Raw genomic sequence first — 19,546 nt, forward strand, 5'->3', positions numbered from 1 at the left:
GCCTTAGTTTTAAATTGGACACTCAATATAGTTCTAGATTCAACTTGTATACTTGTTGGGTTGTCACCACCAAAATAATATGATCTTAAGCAATTTGGCTCGTCTAGAAAGTCTGCCTATAATCTTGGGTGGTTATAGTGCCAACTTTATTGGCTGTGAACCAAATCTTTACTCCAACGACGTATGCTTAGCATGAGCATGACAGCTTGAGCACAGATTACTTCTATTAGATTCATTATTATGAAACACTAGCCCCTCTCTTGCGACTAAAGGTACGGTTCGGATTCAGACTGCACTAGCATGCAGTATTGCAGCGCGACATTACTGCCGCAAATGTCAAAAATCCGGGCAGCAACATCGATTTTGACATTTGTGTGCAGTCGGTAGTGTCGACTGCATTACTGCAACTGACTACTGACTAATGTGGCTCAGCGACCCAAAGAGGGTCTTGGCCTCCCAAACAAGAGCACGCCACTTTCCTCGATCCTGTGCCGGTTAATGCCAATTATTGCATTACTGCAGAAAATGTTAATTTACTTAATGTACCTATATTTCTCGTTAAAATAACCTTCATAAAGTTTGCTGCCGTAATATAGTTGGCTGCATTACTGCAGCATTGTTGACAGCGCGACTGTATATAAAATAAAAATAAAATAAAATTCATTTATTTCAGACCTTGGTCCATACAGTGTTAGTTTAACTTACTCTAAAAATTATATATAGAGTCAAACAAAGATAAAGATAGAGATAGTTTATTATTCTAGTAGGCATATTACAATGCGCTTATGAACGTCAAATAAAGCTACACCGGCTCTAACCCTACACCTCTGACCCGAGAAGATTTAAATCCTCCCTCAGTTGAAGGAATGTATCCCAATAATTAACATGCATTAAATAAGAAAAAAAAATACAATTTAGATTACTATAGAAATCATGCAATTACATACAGTAGCTACTTTTCTTTATAGAAATTTGGTAGCGATTTTCATCAATGTTGCTGCTCATATTTTTGACATTTCCGGCAGCAATGCAGTCGGCAGTAATGTCACGCTGCAATACTGCTGCATTAATACTGGTCTAGTCTGAATCCGAACGGTACCTTTACCAATTTCAAGCAATTTGGCTCGTCTCGAAAATCTGCCTACAATCTTGGATGGTTAGTGCCAACTTTATTGGCTGTGAACCAAATCTCTACTCCAACGACGTATGCTTAGCATGAGCATGACAGCTTGAGCACAGATTACTTCTATGAGATTCAGAGAGAACAAGCCTCTGCTCAGGACTTGGGCCGCGTAGAGGACATACCAGCTAAAGTATGAACGCTAAGCATGAATAATTTCGTACACTGGCCCGCCTATTCCTATCTCTATCGCACGCGCATGATTATATTGCTGTCCCGCTCGCACAGTGGCATTGTATGCCGGCATCATTGGCCTTCGTCCTTTCTATAGGCGGTTATCACACCGGGGCCGTCAATCCAGAAGCGGTGTGTTAAAATATTATCCTATTTTAACTCACTTAAATGGACGGTTGCCGAAATCAATAATACAACATATGGTAATTGAAGTTAAAACCTTTTTTTTTTCAGTTAATTACAAAAAAACTAAGCTTATTTACTAAGTATCGTTAAACCTGTAAGGTTTGTCTCGATACTCCAAAACCTACATCAATGTTTTGAATGAAACTGTTGTTTTGCGTGATTAAGTAACCGTAGTTCTTTACTTACTTAATGGTGCAGAAACCCAAAATGAGATTGGCCTCCGACACGAGTACACGCCAGTTGTCTCGATCCTGTGCCATCTCCCACCAGTTATCGGCTTGGAGATCGCGCAAATCCGCTTCAACAGCATCCTGGGACGTCCAATAGTAGTAGTAAAGTGGTGTAGTTCTGGTAGCAGTAGTGATAATTTTGATTGTTTTTTTTTTGTACCACGTCGATGGCAAACAAGCATACGGCCCGCCTGATGGTAAACAGTCACCGTAGGCTATGGACGAATGCAACTGCTGAGATGTTACATGCGCGTTGCCGACCCTTTAAAAACCTGTACACTCCTTTTTTGAAGAACCCCATACTGTATACCCTCGGGCAAACCTCGGCAGAGAGGTCATTGCACATCCGGAGCGTCTGCGGGAGGAAATTCCTCTTGAACCGCACAGTACGCGACCATTTAGGTTCTAAGGTGTGAGGATGAACTCCTTGCCGATGGCGAGCGGTGCGGTGATAGAAAGTGGCCGTCAAACAATTCCTCAGAGCACAGCCCATTGTACAAGCGGTAGAACACACACAAGGAGGCAAAGTCTCTCCTTAGACTTAAAGGTTCAATACCGCTTGTGAGTACTTTTGCAACAGTTCTACCATAAGAGATTTCACTCCTTTTAATTCCACACTCCATAAGTTATACAGCTGCAGTTAACATCCGAATAACACCTTAAGCGTAAGTATGACAACGATAATAACGTAGCTCTTATATTCATATCATCTAGTAACGAGTCTGAGCGTCATATCTCAAACAATATATCCTAACATGACACCCACTACAATCGCGAACGCACTTGTGAAACATCATAAATTCATACCCATCGTAAACGGCTTTACGAGCCATTAAAATTAAACTGGCCACTAACATGGGAATATACTTATCATAACCTAAGATGACGGAGGAATACACCAGGACATGCGAAAATTATGGACACGCGATGGTTGGGAATTTAACCTTTTAACCGCCGTAGTCTGATATATAAGACATACAATATCCAGCTCGTTTCGCCGCAGACTGATAAATAAGACAAATTAAAACTTCGTGTAACTTTTTGCCCGCGGCGACACGAGCACGCTCGAAGAAAAATTATAAGCGGTTAAAAGGTTAGGAGACATACGAGCAGACGAATCGCCTTATCGTCGAATCGTCTTCTACGGACACCCGCAACACCAGAGGGGTTGAAAGTGCGCTACCGGCATTTTTTCAATTTATTTCGAAAACAAACAACCTTTTACTGATTTTATAAACATGTCTTTCATAAATGAACTAAAAACCGGCCTAAAGCTTCCTACGTTTCTAAGAAAATTATTACAAAGAATTGTAGATTACGCAATTAGTAGTACTATACGCAAGTAACAAATACAAAACAATGCAAAATATGACTGGAACCAATTTATCAATTTCTAGAAAACAAAATTACTAGGAGTACGCTCATTTATTGAAGGTAAGAAGGTCGTATTGGTCCGGAAATACCGCGGGCGACAGTTCATTCTACAGTTTAGCTGTGCGAGACAGGAAGTTTCTGGAGAAACGCACAGTTGAGGACTGCCAACCATTTATTTGGTGGTTAATCACGACAATTAATTTCATCTCGCTCAAACTTATAATGATTATGCGGGTGAGTGCGAAACGCACTGAGATGTCAGTTTAAAATCAGATATAGAATTAGTGTCACACTTGAGTGAGATGTTATTGACTGCGTATAGTTATAATGTGATACATACTGATTGTTGAATAAATGACTAGCATAAACCGTGGGGACTCACCTGTGATGTGGTCTGCAACTTCCTCAGGGGCCCCTGGTTTGGTTCCTTCGATGGTGAAATGTCGTAATCTCACAGGCTGGCGTCGGGAGACGACTTCTATTTATGCTGTACACGGTGTCAATTTGATTTTGGGTTTTTCGGCTCAAGCTTTCGACGGAGCGAGCAGATATCGCGCGTTTCGATTTGGAGATCGTTGGCAAGAGAGAATGGCAACACTCGAGCTTCGGTGTTGCGCGCTTTTAGGAAAGCGTTCCGTTTCAGGCTTATCCCGTTTGGAATATGCTAGTCCATGAAGTATTAATTGATTTTAAAATAATAAACGAAAATACGTAGTATTTGTGCGTACATATACAAAAGTACCGAACACTGATCTAATAGGTATCATTCCAATATGAGATGGTTCCAATTTCCTTTAGAGAACCTGCCGAATTGCGCATTATGTGAACCTTAAACCAAAAACGTCACTTTTGACACTAACAGATCACTATCATATCAGTATATAAAACTCGAATTGACCTGTTAATCCTGTATATCTCCTGGATTAACCACTGTTTATAGAAAACGCTCTAAGAACAAAAACTTGAATATCTTGTCCATAATTTTCACCTCGTTGACGTGGCTGTCGCATTACTTTTATTTTGATCCATATAGGTCGAATGCATTTAAATTGCTCCACTTAGTGTTTATGGGCGGGAAAATCGCTGAACTAACCTAGTGCTAGGCTTGGCAGCCGACAGGGCTTGTTCGAGCCAGCAATGTTCGGGGAATTTTATTGCGGCTGAATTGGCAGCCATATTGGATTAATAGTGTAATCAGGGGTGCTATTTGGGAAGTTGTCATTATACTGTGTGTAAATGTAATAGGGGCGAATAGTTACGGTGGTTAGTGTAGGATCTAAGAATTATATTGAGATTAATTTTGCTTAAGAATATAATGAAAATATAGTAAACACCCCTATATATGGAACAGGCACCAGTAATGGTATGGTATAGACTAATGCTGTAAAACAAGTATTTGCCATCAGTTTTTAATCGCTGGCAACATTTTACCATAAACAAGAGCCAAAGACCTGCTTAAGTTTAATTTTTCATTCTACCCAAAAAAATTCTACCCAAACACAAAATAACATGATTCAAAATTAAATATCATTCTGTCAGCCTACGTTCGAACTGACCTGTATTTATTTTACGTGTGGTTTATCCATTCAAGGCTAATTTAATTGTTACGGCTCGATTCGAATAATGATAAAGACACGTTTAAGATCTTGGAAAAATCTTTAAAAGATCGATAACTAAACGACATGTCAAAATTGACGTTTATTTCGTTTCCGCTGTGATCCCAGTAAGATCTATCTACGATATTCGTAACGTCAAAGTGACATTGGTTGCCCGAATCGAGCTCTTTCTGTCAATTATATGACACACAAATAATATCTAAATGAGAACTTATCTAAACCAGAACTTATCGTTATCGTATCTCATTCTTCGAATCGGGCCGTTACACAATGTAGAGCGCAGCACAACGTAGCTCGTACAGATGTAGTAAATATTCCTTTTCCGTCGTATTATCTCGGAATCGTTCGTATTTGTCATGTTAGTCAATCAACTTCAGTAGGGCTAAGATGGTCGGCTCTTTATCATTTGTCACCATGCCTGTCACGTTCTAACAAGTATGTAAGTGCGAAAGTGACGGGCATAGCGACAAGCGATAAAAATGGAACCATCTTAGCCCTACAGTACTTTTTGTATCGAGACTGACTGAAATAGCAAGACACGTTCGTGTGTTTCCGTGAAAATACGATAGGAAAGGATTATTATTATTAACTACATCTGTAGCAGTACTTTGACCAAATTCGAATTTTAAGATACGTCAAATATTATTAGGTCTGGATACGATATGAATCGGACATGTCAGTATCAAAAGTGACGTTTTTGTTTGAAGAAACGTCACTATATGCCTCTATTGTTAAAGTGTTAGACTGCGTGTTCAGATATTTTTGAGCACTTCGGTCACTCTGATATATCTGATGGCGACTGTACCACCTAAAGTTGAACGAAAAATATGTTTTTATTCAATTTCGATTAATTTCGAAATGATGAATTAAGGACATAATAACAAACTGATGGCCCGTCTGATGGTAAGCAGTCTCCGTAGCCTATGTACGCCTGCAACTCCAGAGGAGTTAAATGCGTATTGCCGACCCACACTTCGCACCTTCGTTGAGCCCTGCGACCTTACTCACCGGCAGGAACACAACACTATGAGTAGGGTCTAGTGTTATTTGGCTGCGGTTTTCTGTAAGGTGGAGGTACTTCCCCAGTAGGGCTCTGCTCTAGATCTGGAATGACATTCGCTGTGTTGCACCCTACCACACAAAACGAGATGACACTTGTTGACGAAGGTTCGTAAATGATGAAGACGACACCAAATTGTACTTTAAAACCGTATATTGGTCTGAGCGATTAAATTACATAAAAAATAGGTACGTGTATCGCGAGCACTGATTAGCGGTGTGCGCGCGCGCTCTGGTCGAGAGCGCTGGAGGAATGAATCGCCGACGCGCGATGAGGCGACGGGCCGGCGGTGGCGGCCCGCGGGGAGCGAGCGCGGGAGGCGGGGACCCGATCAGCGAGTCCGCGAGTGGGGCGCGTTAACAAGCTGGCCCCCTTGGACCATCCTGGTCCAATGTCAGTGGGAGCGGGCAGAGCCTGTTGTAGGCCCTTCTCAGCGTCCCTGTGGTGGTGGTGACGTCAGCGACGCGACTGACTCCGTCGTTGCCCGGGTAGACTGCGGTGACTCGCCCAAGCAGCCATCTGCTGGGGGGCAAGCGGTCGTCTTTGACGAGAACCATCTCGCCAAGCTTCAGCTGGCCTCCATCCCTGCGCCATTTGTTTCGGACCTGCAGTTCTGAAATGAATTCTTTATAATACCGCTTCCAAAAATGCGCTTTTAGTGCTTCTATTCTCTGATATCTCGTTAGGGTATGTATCGGCGAGTCTTGCACCAAGGGAGCAGGTATCATAGTGAGCGTTCGGCCTATCAAAAAATGCGCAGGGGTGAGAGGAGTAAGATCTGACGGATCAGATGAAATAGGGGTTAAAGGCCTAGAATTAAGCAAAGCTTCAACTTGAACCAAAAATGTAACCATCTCTTCATAATCTAAGTGAGCCATTGAGGTAACTCGTTTTAAATGATGTTTTACCTGCTTAACTGCGCCCTCCGCCAAACCATTAAAATGTGGGCTATAAGCAGGACAAAATTTGAATTCTATTTCCTTTGTAGCTGAATATGACGTTATTTCTTCAGAATTATTTTTAAGGAACTTTGCTAATTCGTTACAAGCCCCTATGAAACAAGTACCATTATCTGACAAAATGGTGGCTGGTTTGCCTCTGCGGGCTATGAATCTATTTAAAGCGGCAATAAAGCCCATGGCTGTCAAATCAGTGACGAGCTCCAAGTGTACCGCCCTCACTGCCAAACAAACAAAAACAACTATATATGCTTTCTTCGTTTGACAACCACGACCCTTTCTGCTCGCTATCAGGATTGGCCCAGCGTAGTCACAGGATGTGTTAGCAAATACATATTCGGACTGTACCCTTTGCAGTGGCAAGTTGCCCATAATTGGCTGATGAGTTTTACCCGAGTATCTTAAACATGTAATGCAGCTTTGTGAAGTCTGTCTGCAAAGGTTACGGCCGTTAATTATCCAGTACCTGTGACGTAATGTTGCTAGCATCAGCTGTGGTCCAGTGTGCATCAACATTCGATGGTAATGGTGTACTAATATTTTAGTGATGTGATGCGATGCATGTAATAAAATAGGGTGTTTTGTATTATAATCGTAATATGAACTTGCAAGTCTACCGCCTACTCGCATAATTCCGAAAGTATCTACAAATGGATTAAATTTCAACAGAGTATCTTTGTGAGAAAGTGGGCGCTTATTTAGCAAACGCGAGAGTTGCTCGCTAAATTTGTCAGTCTGCACTTGTTTGCACAACATTTGTAAAGACAGATTAAGCTCTGACACCTTTAATGGACCTGTATTCTTGTTTGTTACATTTTTACAGTTATGAACGAATCTATTCATGTATGCTACAATACGTTGCAATTTACAAAAGTTTGAGTATTTAGAGGTAAAATTATCCTCGCATTGTTCAGTTGAAACGTGACATTGTATTTTGACTTCAGGCAAATTTTCTAAAGGTAAGTTTTGAGGTTGAGTAGGCCATTGTATTTCCGTTTCATGAAGGAAGGGCGGTCCTTCCCACCACAAAAGTGAATTTTTGAGGTTTGATGCGCTCTGACCCCTACTACCTATGTCGGCAGGGTTCAAGGTTGTGGGTACATAGTGCCAATCTATGGGGTCAGAGTTGTTACTGATTTCTGTGATCCTATTGTAGACAAATTGTTTTAATTGTTGTTTACATGTTTTTATCCAGCACAGAACTATAGTTGAATCAGACCAAAAATGCTGTGAATCGATATTCAAGCGCAGTGAATTTTTTACCTTTTTTGCTAGTTGTATCGATAAGAGGGCCCCTAGTAATTCTAAGCGTGGGGTACTTAATTTCTGTTTCAGTGGAGCAATTTTGCTTTTGGCTAATGCTAAATGTACACTAACCTGTCCTGTATTGGAAATTGAGCGTAGGTATATGCATGATGCATAAGCTTTATTACTGGCATCGCTGAAAGCATGTAGCTCGACCTTGACGTAAAAATCACATATTATTCTGCGCGGGATACGAATTTCGACTATTTCTGGTATTTGTTTAGCAAAATTGTTCCACTGAGCCTCGATGTCCTCGGGTAATTGACCTTCCCAAGAAATATTTTTAGCCCACAAGGATTGTAAAATTAGTTTAGCTGGTAGCAAACATGGGTTTATTAGTCCCAAAGGATCAAAAATCGTGGCAATGGTGGATAGAATGCTGCGTTTGTTAGTGGGTTTGGGTTTTAGATTTTCAGCTACAGAGAACAGCAGCTCATCAGATTGACATGACCAAAGTAAACCTAAGGTTTTCGAGTGATTTTCTGTGTCCAATTTAAATAGTTCATCGCTACTGTTTTCTGCAACTAATTTATCAAGTAATGATGGTGTATTTGAACGCCACTTTCTTAAGTGAAAATGAGCACTTTCTAGTGTTTTAATGACGCCTCTGCATGTTTCTAACAGAGTGGCTTTGTCATCATTTCCTGAGATGTAGTCATCTACATAAAAATCGTGTAAGATTGTTTCACTTACATTTTTTTCTGCGCATTCTTGACCCAACTGTACAAGACATCTGGTGGCAAGATATGGAGCACTGGATGTCCCATAAGTGACAGTATTTAATTTATATTGTTTGATTGGTTGTGAAGTGTCTGAGCGCCACAGAATTTGCTGCAGACTTCTTTGACTTTCAGTTACATAGATTTGTCTGTACATTTTTTGGACATCTGAAGTGACTACGAATTTATGCTGTCGGAATCGAATTAATATGCTTAGCAAATCGTCTTGTACAGTCGGCCCAACGTATTGTATATCATTAAATGATTTCCCTGAGCTAGAAACTGCAGAACCATCAAAAACTGTCCGCAAGCGAGAAGTTAGACTGGATTCGCGACAAATTGCATGATGTGGCAAAAAATATGAAGTTTCGTTGGTATGTATGTCAGTGTTTTCTGACATGTGACCTAATCTTAGGTATTCGTCAATAAATTCTATGTATTTTTGTTTGAATTCTGGATTGCGCTTGAATTTACGCTCTAATGCTTGAAATCGAAGTAATGCTTGTGTTTTAGAATCGCCCAAACATTCAGGAGATTCTTTTAATGGTATTGTGACAACAAACTTACCATCTGGGTGGCGGGTTGTTGTTTGTGTAAATATGCGTTCGCATTCACTCTCACCTTTAGTGTGGATTTGTTGAGTGGATGGAACTGATTCTAGTTCAAAAAACTTGTCTAGTTTTGCATCGAGCTCAATGTTATTGATTAGATTGCAATGGACTGTATAGGGTTGCTTTTGTTTAGAATTTTGTGTATGTATAGAACCTGCAACAAGCCATCCGAGTGTTGTTTCAACTAGGACGGGTTTTTTCTTGCCCAGGGATATGTGATTGTATGTAATGCACTCCCAAAAGAGTTCTGCACCCAGCAGCATCTGCACCTCGGATGGCTCGTAAAAGTTCGGGTCCGCTAGGTGGATGTGAGGGGGAATAGTGAACGAATCACAATTTAGTTTGGTGAATGGAATCATATCAGTGATCTCTTGGACAACGAAGCAATTGACTTCTGCTGTGTAATCTTGCGTACGTGAAGTTATGGTTACATCACAATGTTCGGTGATGCTTGATCTTTTCTTTTCTAACCCTGTGACGGATATGCTAGTGGAATAAGAAGGTAATTTTAATTTTGCTTGAAGATCTTTGGTAATGAAACTAGATATACTTCCGTTGTCCAAGAGAACTCTAACTTGGTGTGTGTGGCCATCATAGTCGCTGACGTTGATGACAGCTGTAGATAACGGTACACGATGGCTACCGAACGTGGAGCATAAAGCAGCACTGTTTGTAATTTGTTGTGGAGCTTGTGTATGCTCTTTTAGAGTTGGTGATGCTACACAATCATTAGGTTTGGATGTGGAAGACTTAGGGTCTGCCTTTGCTTGATTGTTTATATGTAGCATGGTATTGTGTCTTTGTGTGCAAAGCCGGCATGAGCTCAGCCTGCAACGTTGTTCGTCATGTCCTGATCGCAAACAATTTGTGCAAAGATTCAATTGATTCACTTTATTAATGCGGGATTCAACTGGCATTGTTTTAAACTTAGTACATTGATAAATTGAGTGATTATTTATGCAAACAGGACACTTATATTTATACTGAGTCTGATTTTGAGCATGGTTTACAAGAAATGATTTAGGACGATTGTGAGTAATGTCGCTGTGTCGACGTGGTTTATTTAGTGTTTGTGCCTCCTCCATGGTTTCTAGCAAATCTGCGCGATTTCTTAAGAAAGTGGTAAATTCCGTTAATGTTGGTAGTTTTTTAATATTATTGCGCTCGGTTTCCCAATCGCGCAAAGTGGCTGAATCGAGTTTGCTAGTTACCATGTGGATTATGAGGATGTCCCAGTGCTCTGTGGGTAAATTAAGAGTCTTCAAAGCCCTGAGATTTTTATTGATTAAATCTATGGTATTTCGTAAGGCCCTTGAAGATTCTTGAAGCACGGGGTTTATGTTAAATAATGCATTTAAGTGATTATTTACCAATATTCTATCGTTTGTGTAACGTTCACAAAGCAAATCCCATGCGACCTTATAGTTATCAGACGAGAACTCTAGTGATTTAATTACGAGTGAAGCACCGTCTTTCAATGAACTTCGCAAATAATGAAATTTGTGGATGATTGGAATTGATTGATTATCGTGTATGAGAGATTTGTAGGTATCATGGTATTCTAACCAGTCCTGATAGCGCCCAGAAAAGGTAGGTAAATGAATTGTAGGTAATTTAATATTTGGCCCACCTGTGAGTGCAGTAACGACATTGGAACCCGTTACCAGATTGTCCTCAGGCGCCGCAGAAGCAGCACCAGCCGCGGTGTGCCTGCTGAGCAGTTCCTGCGCAGCAGCCAAGGCACCGAAGTAGCTTGTCTCGAAATTTTCCCGTTCTGTGTGTTCGTCACCTGGAATTTCCGTCAAATTTTCTATATCAGTTTGAACGGAATCAAAATCATTGTACATATCTTGGATTTTAATGAATCTGGTATTCAGCTCATGATTTTGCAAATTATTTAGCGTATGGCATGACAAAAGGGGCTCTAAATATGATTTAAATATGGTAAGCTTTGATTTGAAAGAGGCACGTGTTTTTTTGAGATTTTTTAAATCCATTTTGGCAATGCGTGAAGTATTGAAAAAATCAAATTTTTAAAGAAAACAAAAGATTTGTGATAGAAAGTGAAAATTTAGTTAAAAGTTATAGAAATGGCGATAGAATTCAAATTTCCAGCTGCAATAGGAAAATGTGATTAGCAAGTGCTTAAATTAAAAAAAATGTGAAATAATATAGTGTGTGAAGCGATACGTAAATTTTGAAATTTTGCAAATAGCACGTGTGCGAGAGGCAATGGCGTGGCGTGGCGTGGCGGAGGCAGGCAGGCAAGCAAGCGCGAACACTGACGGAAGCAGGTGTACACGTGCACGTGCACGCTGTAGCTCCGGCCCCGGCACGGCTTGGTTACGTGTAGGTACAAATACGAACACGTGTAGATTTCTGAAATATTCCAAGTAAATATTAAAATATAGCAATGATGGCACACGGTTGGCACAAATGGTTGCAATACAATTAATTAGGCCTTGAAATGTGGTTACTAATTTTAAGCTAATTTTACGGAAACTGTAATAAAAATATCCAAAATATGAACGGGAATGTTAACCTTGATAAGAAAGCTTGTAAATTAAAAAGGAATATTAAAAAAATATTACGATTTAACTAAGATGTAGACTGATTAAGAGTTGGGTGACGTGAAACAGGAATGTGATTTTAGTAGCTAGAAGAGAATTAAATTGAAAATTAAAGAAATAAGTACCAAATAAAGGTGGTCAAATTATACCTGCGCAATAAGAAATAAAATAGGAACGACTCACAAATAAATACTGCAAACCCTTTTCCTGGTATGTGGAGCCGTTCTTGGTTTGTGGAACCCTTTTCTGGTTTTGAATGTCTCGTTTCTTTATTCTCGGGCAGGACAATGACTTCACAAATTTCGCTTTATTGTAGTAGTTGTAGCTTAGGTTGGCTCGCGGTGATTCACTCCGATGTTATAAAAATGGCGATTGTAGTCTCGGCCAGGCGCGCTATCTTCTTTGTGTTTGATGGACCTCGTCGAAACGGCGTCTTTAAAGTTGCTTTACGTCAAATCCGGTTCGAAACTTGTTGACGAAGGTTCGTAAATGATGAAGACGACACCAAATTGTACTTTAAAACCGTATATTGGTCTGAGCGATTAAATTACATAAAAAATAGGTACGTGTATCGCGAGCACTGATTAGCGGTGTGCGCGCGCGCTCTGGTCGAGAGCGCTGGAGGAATGAATCGCCGACGCGCGATGAGGCGACGGGCCGGCGGTGGCGGCCCGCGGGGAGCGAGCGCGGGAGGCGGGGACCCGATCAGCGAGTCCGCGAGTGGGGCGCGTTAACAACATTCACAGTGCCCATACCTCTCATTCGGACGTAGTTTAAGGACATACTCGGGTCCACCCGTTTACGGAATAACTGCAACACACCTCACATTTTTGTCCCCGTCCGTGGTCCAAAGTCTATACCGTTTATTACATGCAAGAGATATATATCTTGGGTACACTTGAGAACAATTTTGGAGGTATCTAGTTATTTATAGTTGTAGTAAATAATACAGAATGTGGACTGTTATGGTACAGGTAAGTTATTGCGATAGAGCTGGGTGCTCTAGAATATTATACCTACAAGTACTTAAACTAAAGAGCATTTGAAATAGAGGTGTATTGTTAAAGAAAATTTTGTAGCGACGTAAATTTACTGCCATCTTTCGACACAAATTGGACACATATCAGTGAAAGAATAAGGATCAAAGTCAAATGGCGTTCTAAAAGTTTGAATAATGTGTTTTTTTGTACCTTTTCTAACATACTAAAAAAATATAAATATTTAAGTGTTCAAAACGCGTTTTTTCGCGGCCAGCGCCAAAAATATTAACTTCGATAATGTTCAAATAATATTAAAAATCGTGTGTGGTATCAAATTACAGGAAAAAAATGGTAACAAAAGGTTATGTCGTTCGTTGTTGAAAATAAAAATTAATAACAAAATGGTGGAATATATATGTAAATTTCAGCAATGTTATATCTAACACAAACAATGTTATATATAAAGAGATTACTATATCTTTTATTTATTTGTCGAATATTTTTATTGTTTTTTCAAACATATAGTAGTTTATTTCAGTGCTATGTACATAATGTCTAATTATATATAGTTAAAAGTGTGGTGTGTTCAGGGCTATAACCGCGAAAATCGAAGTTCGTCAATTGCGAGCATTTTTCTCTGTCACTCTAATTACGTGTTAGTTAGAGTAAAAGAGAAAGGTCCCCGCAATTTGCGAATTTCGGTTTTCGCTGCAGGTCCCCAGGAACCTCATGTTACGGCCGAAATTTGCGACATTTATACAGATAAGAAAATATTTAAAAAAATCGTTTATCTTTATGCCGGTCGGGATTCGAACTATTTCGAACCCGGTAAGTAAGTAAGTGTTTTATTTGTAAATATAGGTAGAGTTACATTGGTGGTCAGTTTATATATGTACAGTTTCACTATATTTTGCCAAACGGCGTACAAAAACATTAAACTTAATACTAGAAACAGTAATTATGTGATCCTACTTAGTCCGGGTAGGCCAGCTTCATAGCCAAGGGCTACCGACTACGCTAGGACGTCATTAGAATCATTTATAATCTAACTTTGCACCGATATAATAAAGTGTGGGGTGTCATTATAAACGTCGTATTTTCATAGAAATCTGACATTGATAGCGACATTACTACACTTTGTAATTGCAAATAAAATGTAAGCTGGGTCCTAATTCAGTTATGATATAAGAAGTTTACATATCTATGCATACTTATTGACCGAGGCGTTAGCAAAGGTCTCTATTTTGGCTCAGGTAAACCTTTCGTATGTCCGGATGTACCTACTCGTCTACAGGTCGCAATTCTCCACCGATTCTCGTTAATTTTTGTGAACAGGTTCAGTAGTAGTAGTAGTAAAACACTTTATTAAACACTTATTCTACAAAGGCGAACTTATCCCTTTCAGGGATCTCTTACAGTTAACCTTTGAGCAATTGAGGAAGAATTGGAGAAAGGTAGACATCAAAACTGTACTAAATTGCATAAAAGAAAATATTTAATTTCCTAAAAGATAGGTGAACCTATAAGTCCTATAACCTACAATATATAAATGGGATATGAAATAAAACAAATATGTAAATAGTCATATATACTTATAATATATAATACATTCTATACTATACAATACATATATACAAAACTACCTAACCGCACACATATTTTTGATTAACTCTATCCGAAAGCCACAACTTTTTTAGCGATGCGACCGATTGACACTGTCGAAGAGAAGACGGTAAGGAATTCCATAATTCAACAGAGTACATAGTAAAATACTTGTCATAGGATTGGTGTTTGTAAGGCGGCGGGTTCAGTAGTAACATATAATTTTTCCGTCGTTTCGTTTTTTGGAAATTGTTCAAAGGTGTCGAAATTGGCATAACACTTAAGTCACAAAATAAAAAATAAACAGAAGGTCCGTTCTCGCCGTTCTTGAAAATACATACCTAAACTTGCCCGACTCACTAGGGTTGCTTCTGTATTAATTTCGAATTTTAAAAAGGAGTAGGTAATATAAGTTTACAGACTACACCGATTCGTTTATACATACATCTTATCATGTTTACATTCCTTAGAGACTGTATTTTGACGTAGGTACATGACATTAGGTCGGCGGGGACGTCAAATGAGCAACGCGCGCACAGCCCGAGAGTGCCCGAGAACGCCTGTAAATGTGACGTCTGTGTGCGTGCGGCGAAAATGGCACTTTGTACAGTTTGTACTAAGCGGACTCTGCTCTGGCGCGCGCCGCCGCTATTTACTTTGTGCGTAAGTGCCATTAGGGTTTGTGTCACTTAACATCATTGTGAGTACGCTGTGATGACTTAATGAAGTAAGTATTTTTTGTTGTTACATTTTTTAAGCTCATCAATCTTATTGCGAGATGTACAGTCACCTTAGCGTCAAAATTACGCAGTCGATTTTGATGAGTGAGGTGTCAATCGATTCGCCTTTAACTGCGTTTAAGTATATGCCTTAATATACTCGTATATATCGGGTGATAAAATAGCTGCGTTTTGCAACTGAATTCCAAGCCACGCTTACCATACACCATTGGTTTTCTATCACCTCCTTTAACTATCTTGGACAGGGTATTCATTCAGCGTCAGATTACCGTTTTTATGATTTAAATGACTCATAATGTTTTATTTTAGAAAAACTACACATGATAAAAATAACAGCTAATCTATTACAAATAAAAATGATTCCAATTATGTAATAAACACAAAAAAAATACTTAAAAAAAAAACAAAACTTAGGACTAACTTAAGTCTAGTCAAAAAGACCCCCCGAGTTATCCCCGGCGCAAAGGTACCCATAACGCTAGCCGCATTGCCACGTTGAACGGTGATTTAAATTTAAATAGTATTTTACAAATTCGTGATAGAATAGAGAGCTTTTCAATCGAGTACCGTGTTTAGGCAACTAAGCTTGCTGAGTTGCGTAAGGTACGAGATTGAAAAGCTTGATTATATCACTATTGTATACAATACTTTTTCTACGAGTCATCTAAAATAATAGACAAATCGCGCGACTCCCGCCCCGCGCCCCGCGCCCCTTTAGTATTTTCTATAGGAGCGCGCGGCATGTGATTGGTAAATTTTTTTATTGTTTTTTTTTTTAATACACAATAAGAAATACATAGAATAATTCATTTTACATATTTTTTCGCCCGAAGGGTAGCACTCAACATTCTTCCTTAATCTACTGTGTAAGGTACTAACAGCAACACACTTACCTGACCAGTCCTTGGGCCTTATCTAATCGCAACAAGGTTCAAAACTGGTCAGAGAACTGTGACACTGATGAAATATTTGTATCAGAGAAAATACTCAACATACAATCTTATATCTAGTACTATACTATATTATAATAATAATTGTGTTTATACTAAGGAAATATAGGCAATAGGAACTAGTATAGTATGGTCGCCAAGCCGCTCCGAGGCCAGATTTAATTGACTCAGCTCGGCCTTACCCACAACCGGTATCAATGTGTTCGGACAGTTCTCCTGATCACCGTACATGCGGTAGTAAAGCGGAAAAATGGTGGAGGGGATAGTAATGACGTCACAAAGATGGCGGCCGGACCTATTCTTTTTGGCGGTGTATCTCGAAAACCACTTAACCGATTTTAATCATCGAGGTCAATCAAATAATAGCTTATATTATGGAGATTATTTCCTTTTCTACAAACATTTACGTGAAACCTATAGGAAAAAAAATAATCACAAAAAACAGTTTTTTTATAAAATTATTATTTTTATTTTGTAAAAATCTCCGTAAATATTAGCATTTCGCAAATTTTGTTTAATATAAAACATATTGCTTCATTATTAAGGAATATAATGAGCCTTAAAACAGACAGATCGAGTAATAAACAATGAAGCTACACTCATTTATTTGCGCATGGGTAACGATAACTGGCTTTTACCGGTCGAAACTGTGGTGACTGTTACGATACGTATTGAATGGAATTTATAGAGTATCGGTTTTAATTACTGAAATTATAATTAAAATTATAAAAACCAGACACAATAATGTTACCTTACTTCGACGTTTAGTCTCTTTTTTCGTCTTAATCATAGGTAGGTACATATTTCTTTTTACTTAAAAATTTTATACAGGGTGAACTTTTAACCACCAGTCATACTCTGCGCAGCGACTTTATAGGTCATACTTAACAACTTTTACTATGGGACCAATTCCGAAATCGCGAAAAAAATTTTGACTGTCCCATATAAAGGTGCGACCAACTTTACCAGACCAACACTTTTCCAAACTGAGCTACAGCTGTCCGATGAAGTTAAGTACTTAGGACTAACTCTCGACAATAAACTCAATTGGAACAACCACATCAACAAACGGATAGACAAGGCGGGAGTTGTCTTCTGGCAGTGCAGAAGGATGATTGGTAAGAGGTGGGGACTCAACCCGAAAATTACCCTCTGGCTCTATAAGACGATAATCCGCCCCTTACTCTGTTACGGTGCTCTGGTTTGGTGGCCAAGAACAAACCTAGGCAACGTACGAGACAAACTACAAAGACTTCAAAGGCTCGCATGCGCGGCCACCACTGGCTGCACGAGGTCTACCCCGACTGCAGCCATGGAGGTCATGCTAAACCTTCCACCGCTGCACCTACACATACAGCAAGAGGTCAGTCTCTCAGCGGTAAGGTTGCGAACCCTCAAGATATGGTCTAACATCACAGGAGCTCTTCACACAAAATGCCTGGAAAAGGTGTATGACGAATTTCCAGTGCTTAGGTCAGGCACGGACCGGATTCACAAACAAGCTATCATCGATAAAAGGTACAAAATACAGTTATATGAGGACGACAATCATGAAGGACTCAATCCCCGGGAGCTGAGAATCTTCACTGATGGGTCCAAGACAGACAGCGGATCGGGCTCTGGAACCTTCTCAGAAGACCTGAACATGTCGATCACCACTCTGCTAGGAGCCCATAACTCGGTATTCCAAGCTGAGTGCATGGGCATCATAAACGCGGCGGCTGCCATCACTGCAAGGAAGGTAGTAGGATCCTCCATCCGCATACTCTCCGACAGTAGAGCAGTCTTAATGGCTCTAAATAGCCATATAGTTACATCCAAACTTATACACGAATGCCACGAACGACTAAGGGAGGTATGTCATAATAACAAGATCACCCTACAATGGATCAAGGGACACAGTGGATCCCGAGGTAACGATGCTGCGGACGAGCTTGCCAGGCAAGGATCGAATGCGGGGGCGATTGGTCCGGAACCGATTCTTCCGATACCATTTAGCAAGGTACGCTCAATGCTGCTGGCACGTACAGGGAAACTACACACAGAACACTGGCTGAACCAGACTGGATGCAGACAGGCAAAAGAAGCCATGCCTGGCATCAACGGAAAACTCACAAGGGCGCTCCTGCAACTAGGGAAGGTCCGACTGAGTATGGTAACCAGTGTCATAACAGGTCATGGACTATTTAACAAACATCTTTTCACAACAGGTGTCACAGACAGTCCCCTGTGCCGAGGTTGCATGGAGACAGAAGAAACAGCCTCTCACGTGGTGCTGGAATGCAGCGGAGTGACTCCATACAGGGCTAAACATCTCGGATCTCCGAGAGACCTCCCCGAGGTCCTACTCAACATCAAAGGTTTGATAGGATTCCTCGAGGAGCTGGGCTGGCAGGACTAGCCCACCCCCAACATATCACGCAAAATAGGCGCAAGTCGTCGAGTTGCGGAAAAATCGCCCGAATACAATACAATACAATACAATACAAGGTGCGACCAGACCGCAGCTTAAAAAACGGTCACGATACGGAATCGCAGTGACGCGTCGTATGCGTACCGTTTTTGACGCATGCTCCCCACACCGCTGTTTAAAAAACGGTGACGGTACGGAATCGCAGTGACGTGCTTCACGCGAATCTTTTTTGTTCGCAAAACACTTGCGTCTTTTACGTCACCGGTACGGTGTCTGCCATAAGATCTCCGTGTAATATTTTTTGCGATTTTTACGCAGTTCAATTTACGGTGCGTCAGCTTATTTTAAGCAGCGGTGTGGCGAGCATGCGTCATGGACCCGGGTACGTCCTTAAACTACGTCCAAAAGAGAGGTATGGGCATTGTGAATGTCATCTCGCTTTGTGTGGTAGGGCACAGCCAGTGGGTGTCATTCCAGATCCAAATTTTCTTGCGTGATTCGGCATTGGTCCCATAATAAAAGTTGTTCAGTATGACCTGTAAAGTCACTGCGCAGAGTATGGCTGGTGGTTAAAATTTCATCTTATACCTATATTCGACACAAGTAGTAAGTACTTACAGACCAACTATGATACACATTTTGCCTGTATAGTGATACATAGTGAATAAATTAATACCTGATTTAAAAAATAAAACAAAAATAACAAATAGCATGTTATTTAATTCAGTAATCACTAATCAGTCTTAAACAATGAACATCATACTTTTAGATTAGACAACAAAATGTATATTTATACTGTGTTTCGACTTGAAAGATTTTACTGCTTTAAAACATAAGACAAACCTACCAACCAAATGTATAAAAAAAAATGTTTTTT

At 40.1% G+C, this 19,546-nt stretch overlaps 1 protein-coding gene across 3 annotated transcripts in view; it reads right to left on the minus strand.

Annotated features, from left to right (window-relative positions):
- Nucleotides 1–5,955: 5,955 nt before the first annotated feature.
- Nucleotides 5,956–19,546, minus strand: part of LOC133520941 (uncharacterized) — a 107,310-nt gene continuing 93,719 nt past the window's right edge. The window contains exons 1-2 of one of the 3 annotated variants that reach the window (XM_061855650.1): nt 11,045–12,616; nt 5,956–6,433 (exon numbers count right to left, since the gene is read on the minus strand). In XM_061855650.1, the coding sequence (XP_061711634.1) occupies nt 6,177–6,433; nt 11,045–11,411 (624 nt within the window). In that variant the 5' untranslated portion in view covers nt 11,412–12,616 and the 3' untranslated portion in view covers nt 5,956–6,176. Of the gene's footprint in view, nt 12,617–19,546 lie in introns of those variants that run through there. The other 2 variants (XM_061855648.1, XM_061855649.1) reach the window with 2 other exon arrangements.

This window comes from Cydia pomonella, chromosome 9, assembly GCF_033807575.1.
Source record: "Cydia pomonella isolate Wapato2018A chromosome 9, ilCydPomo1, whole genome shotgun sequence".
Classification (NCBI taxonomy): domain Eukaryota; kingdom Metazoa; phylum Arthropoda; class Insecta; order Lepidoptera; family Tortricidae; genus Cydia; species Cydia pomonella.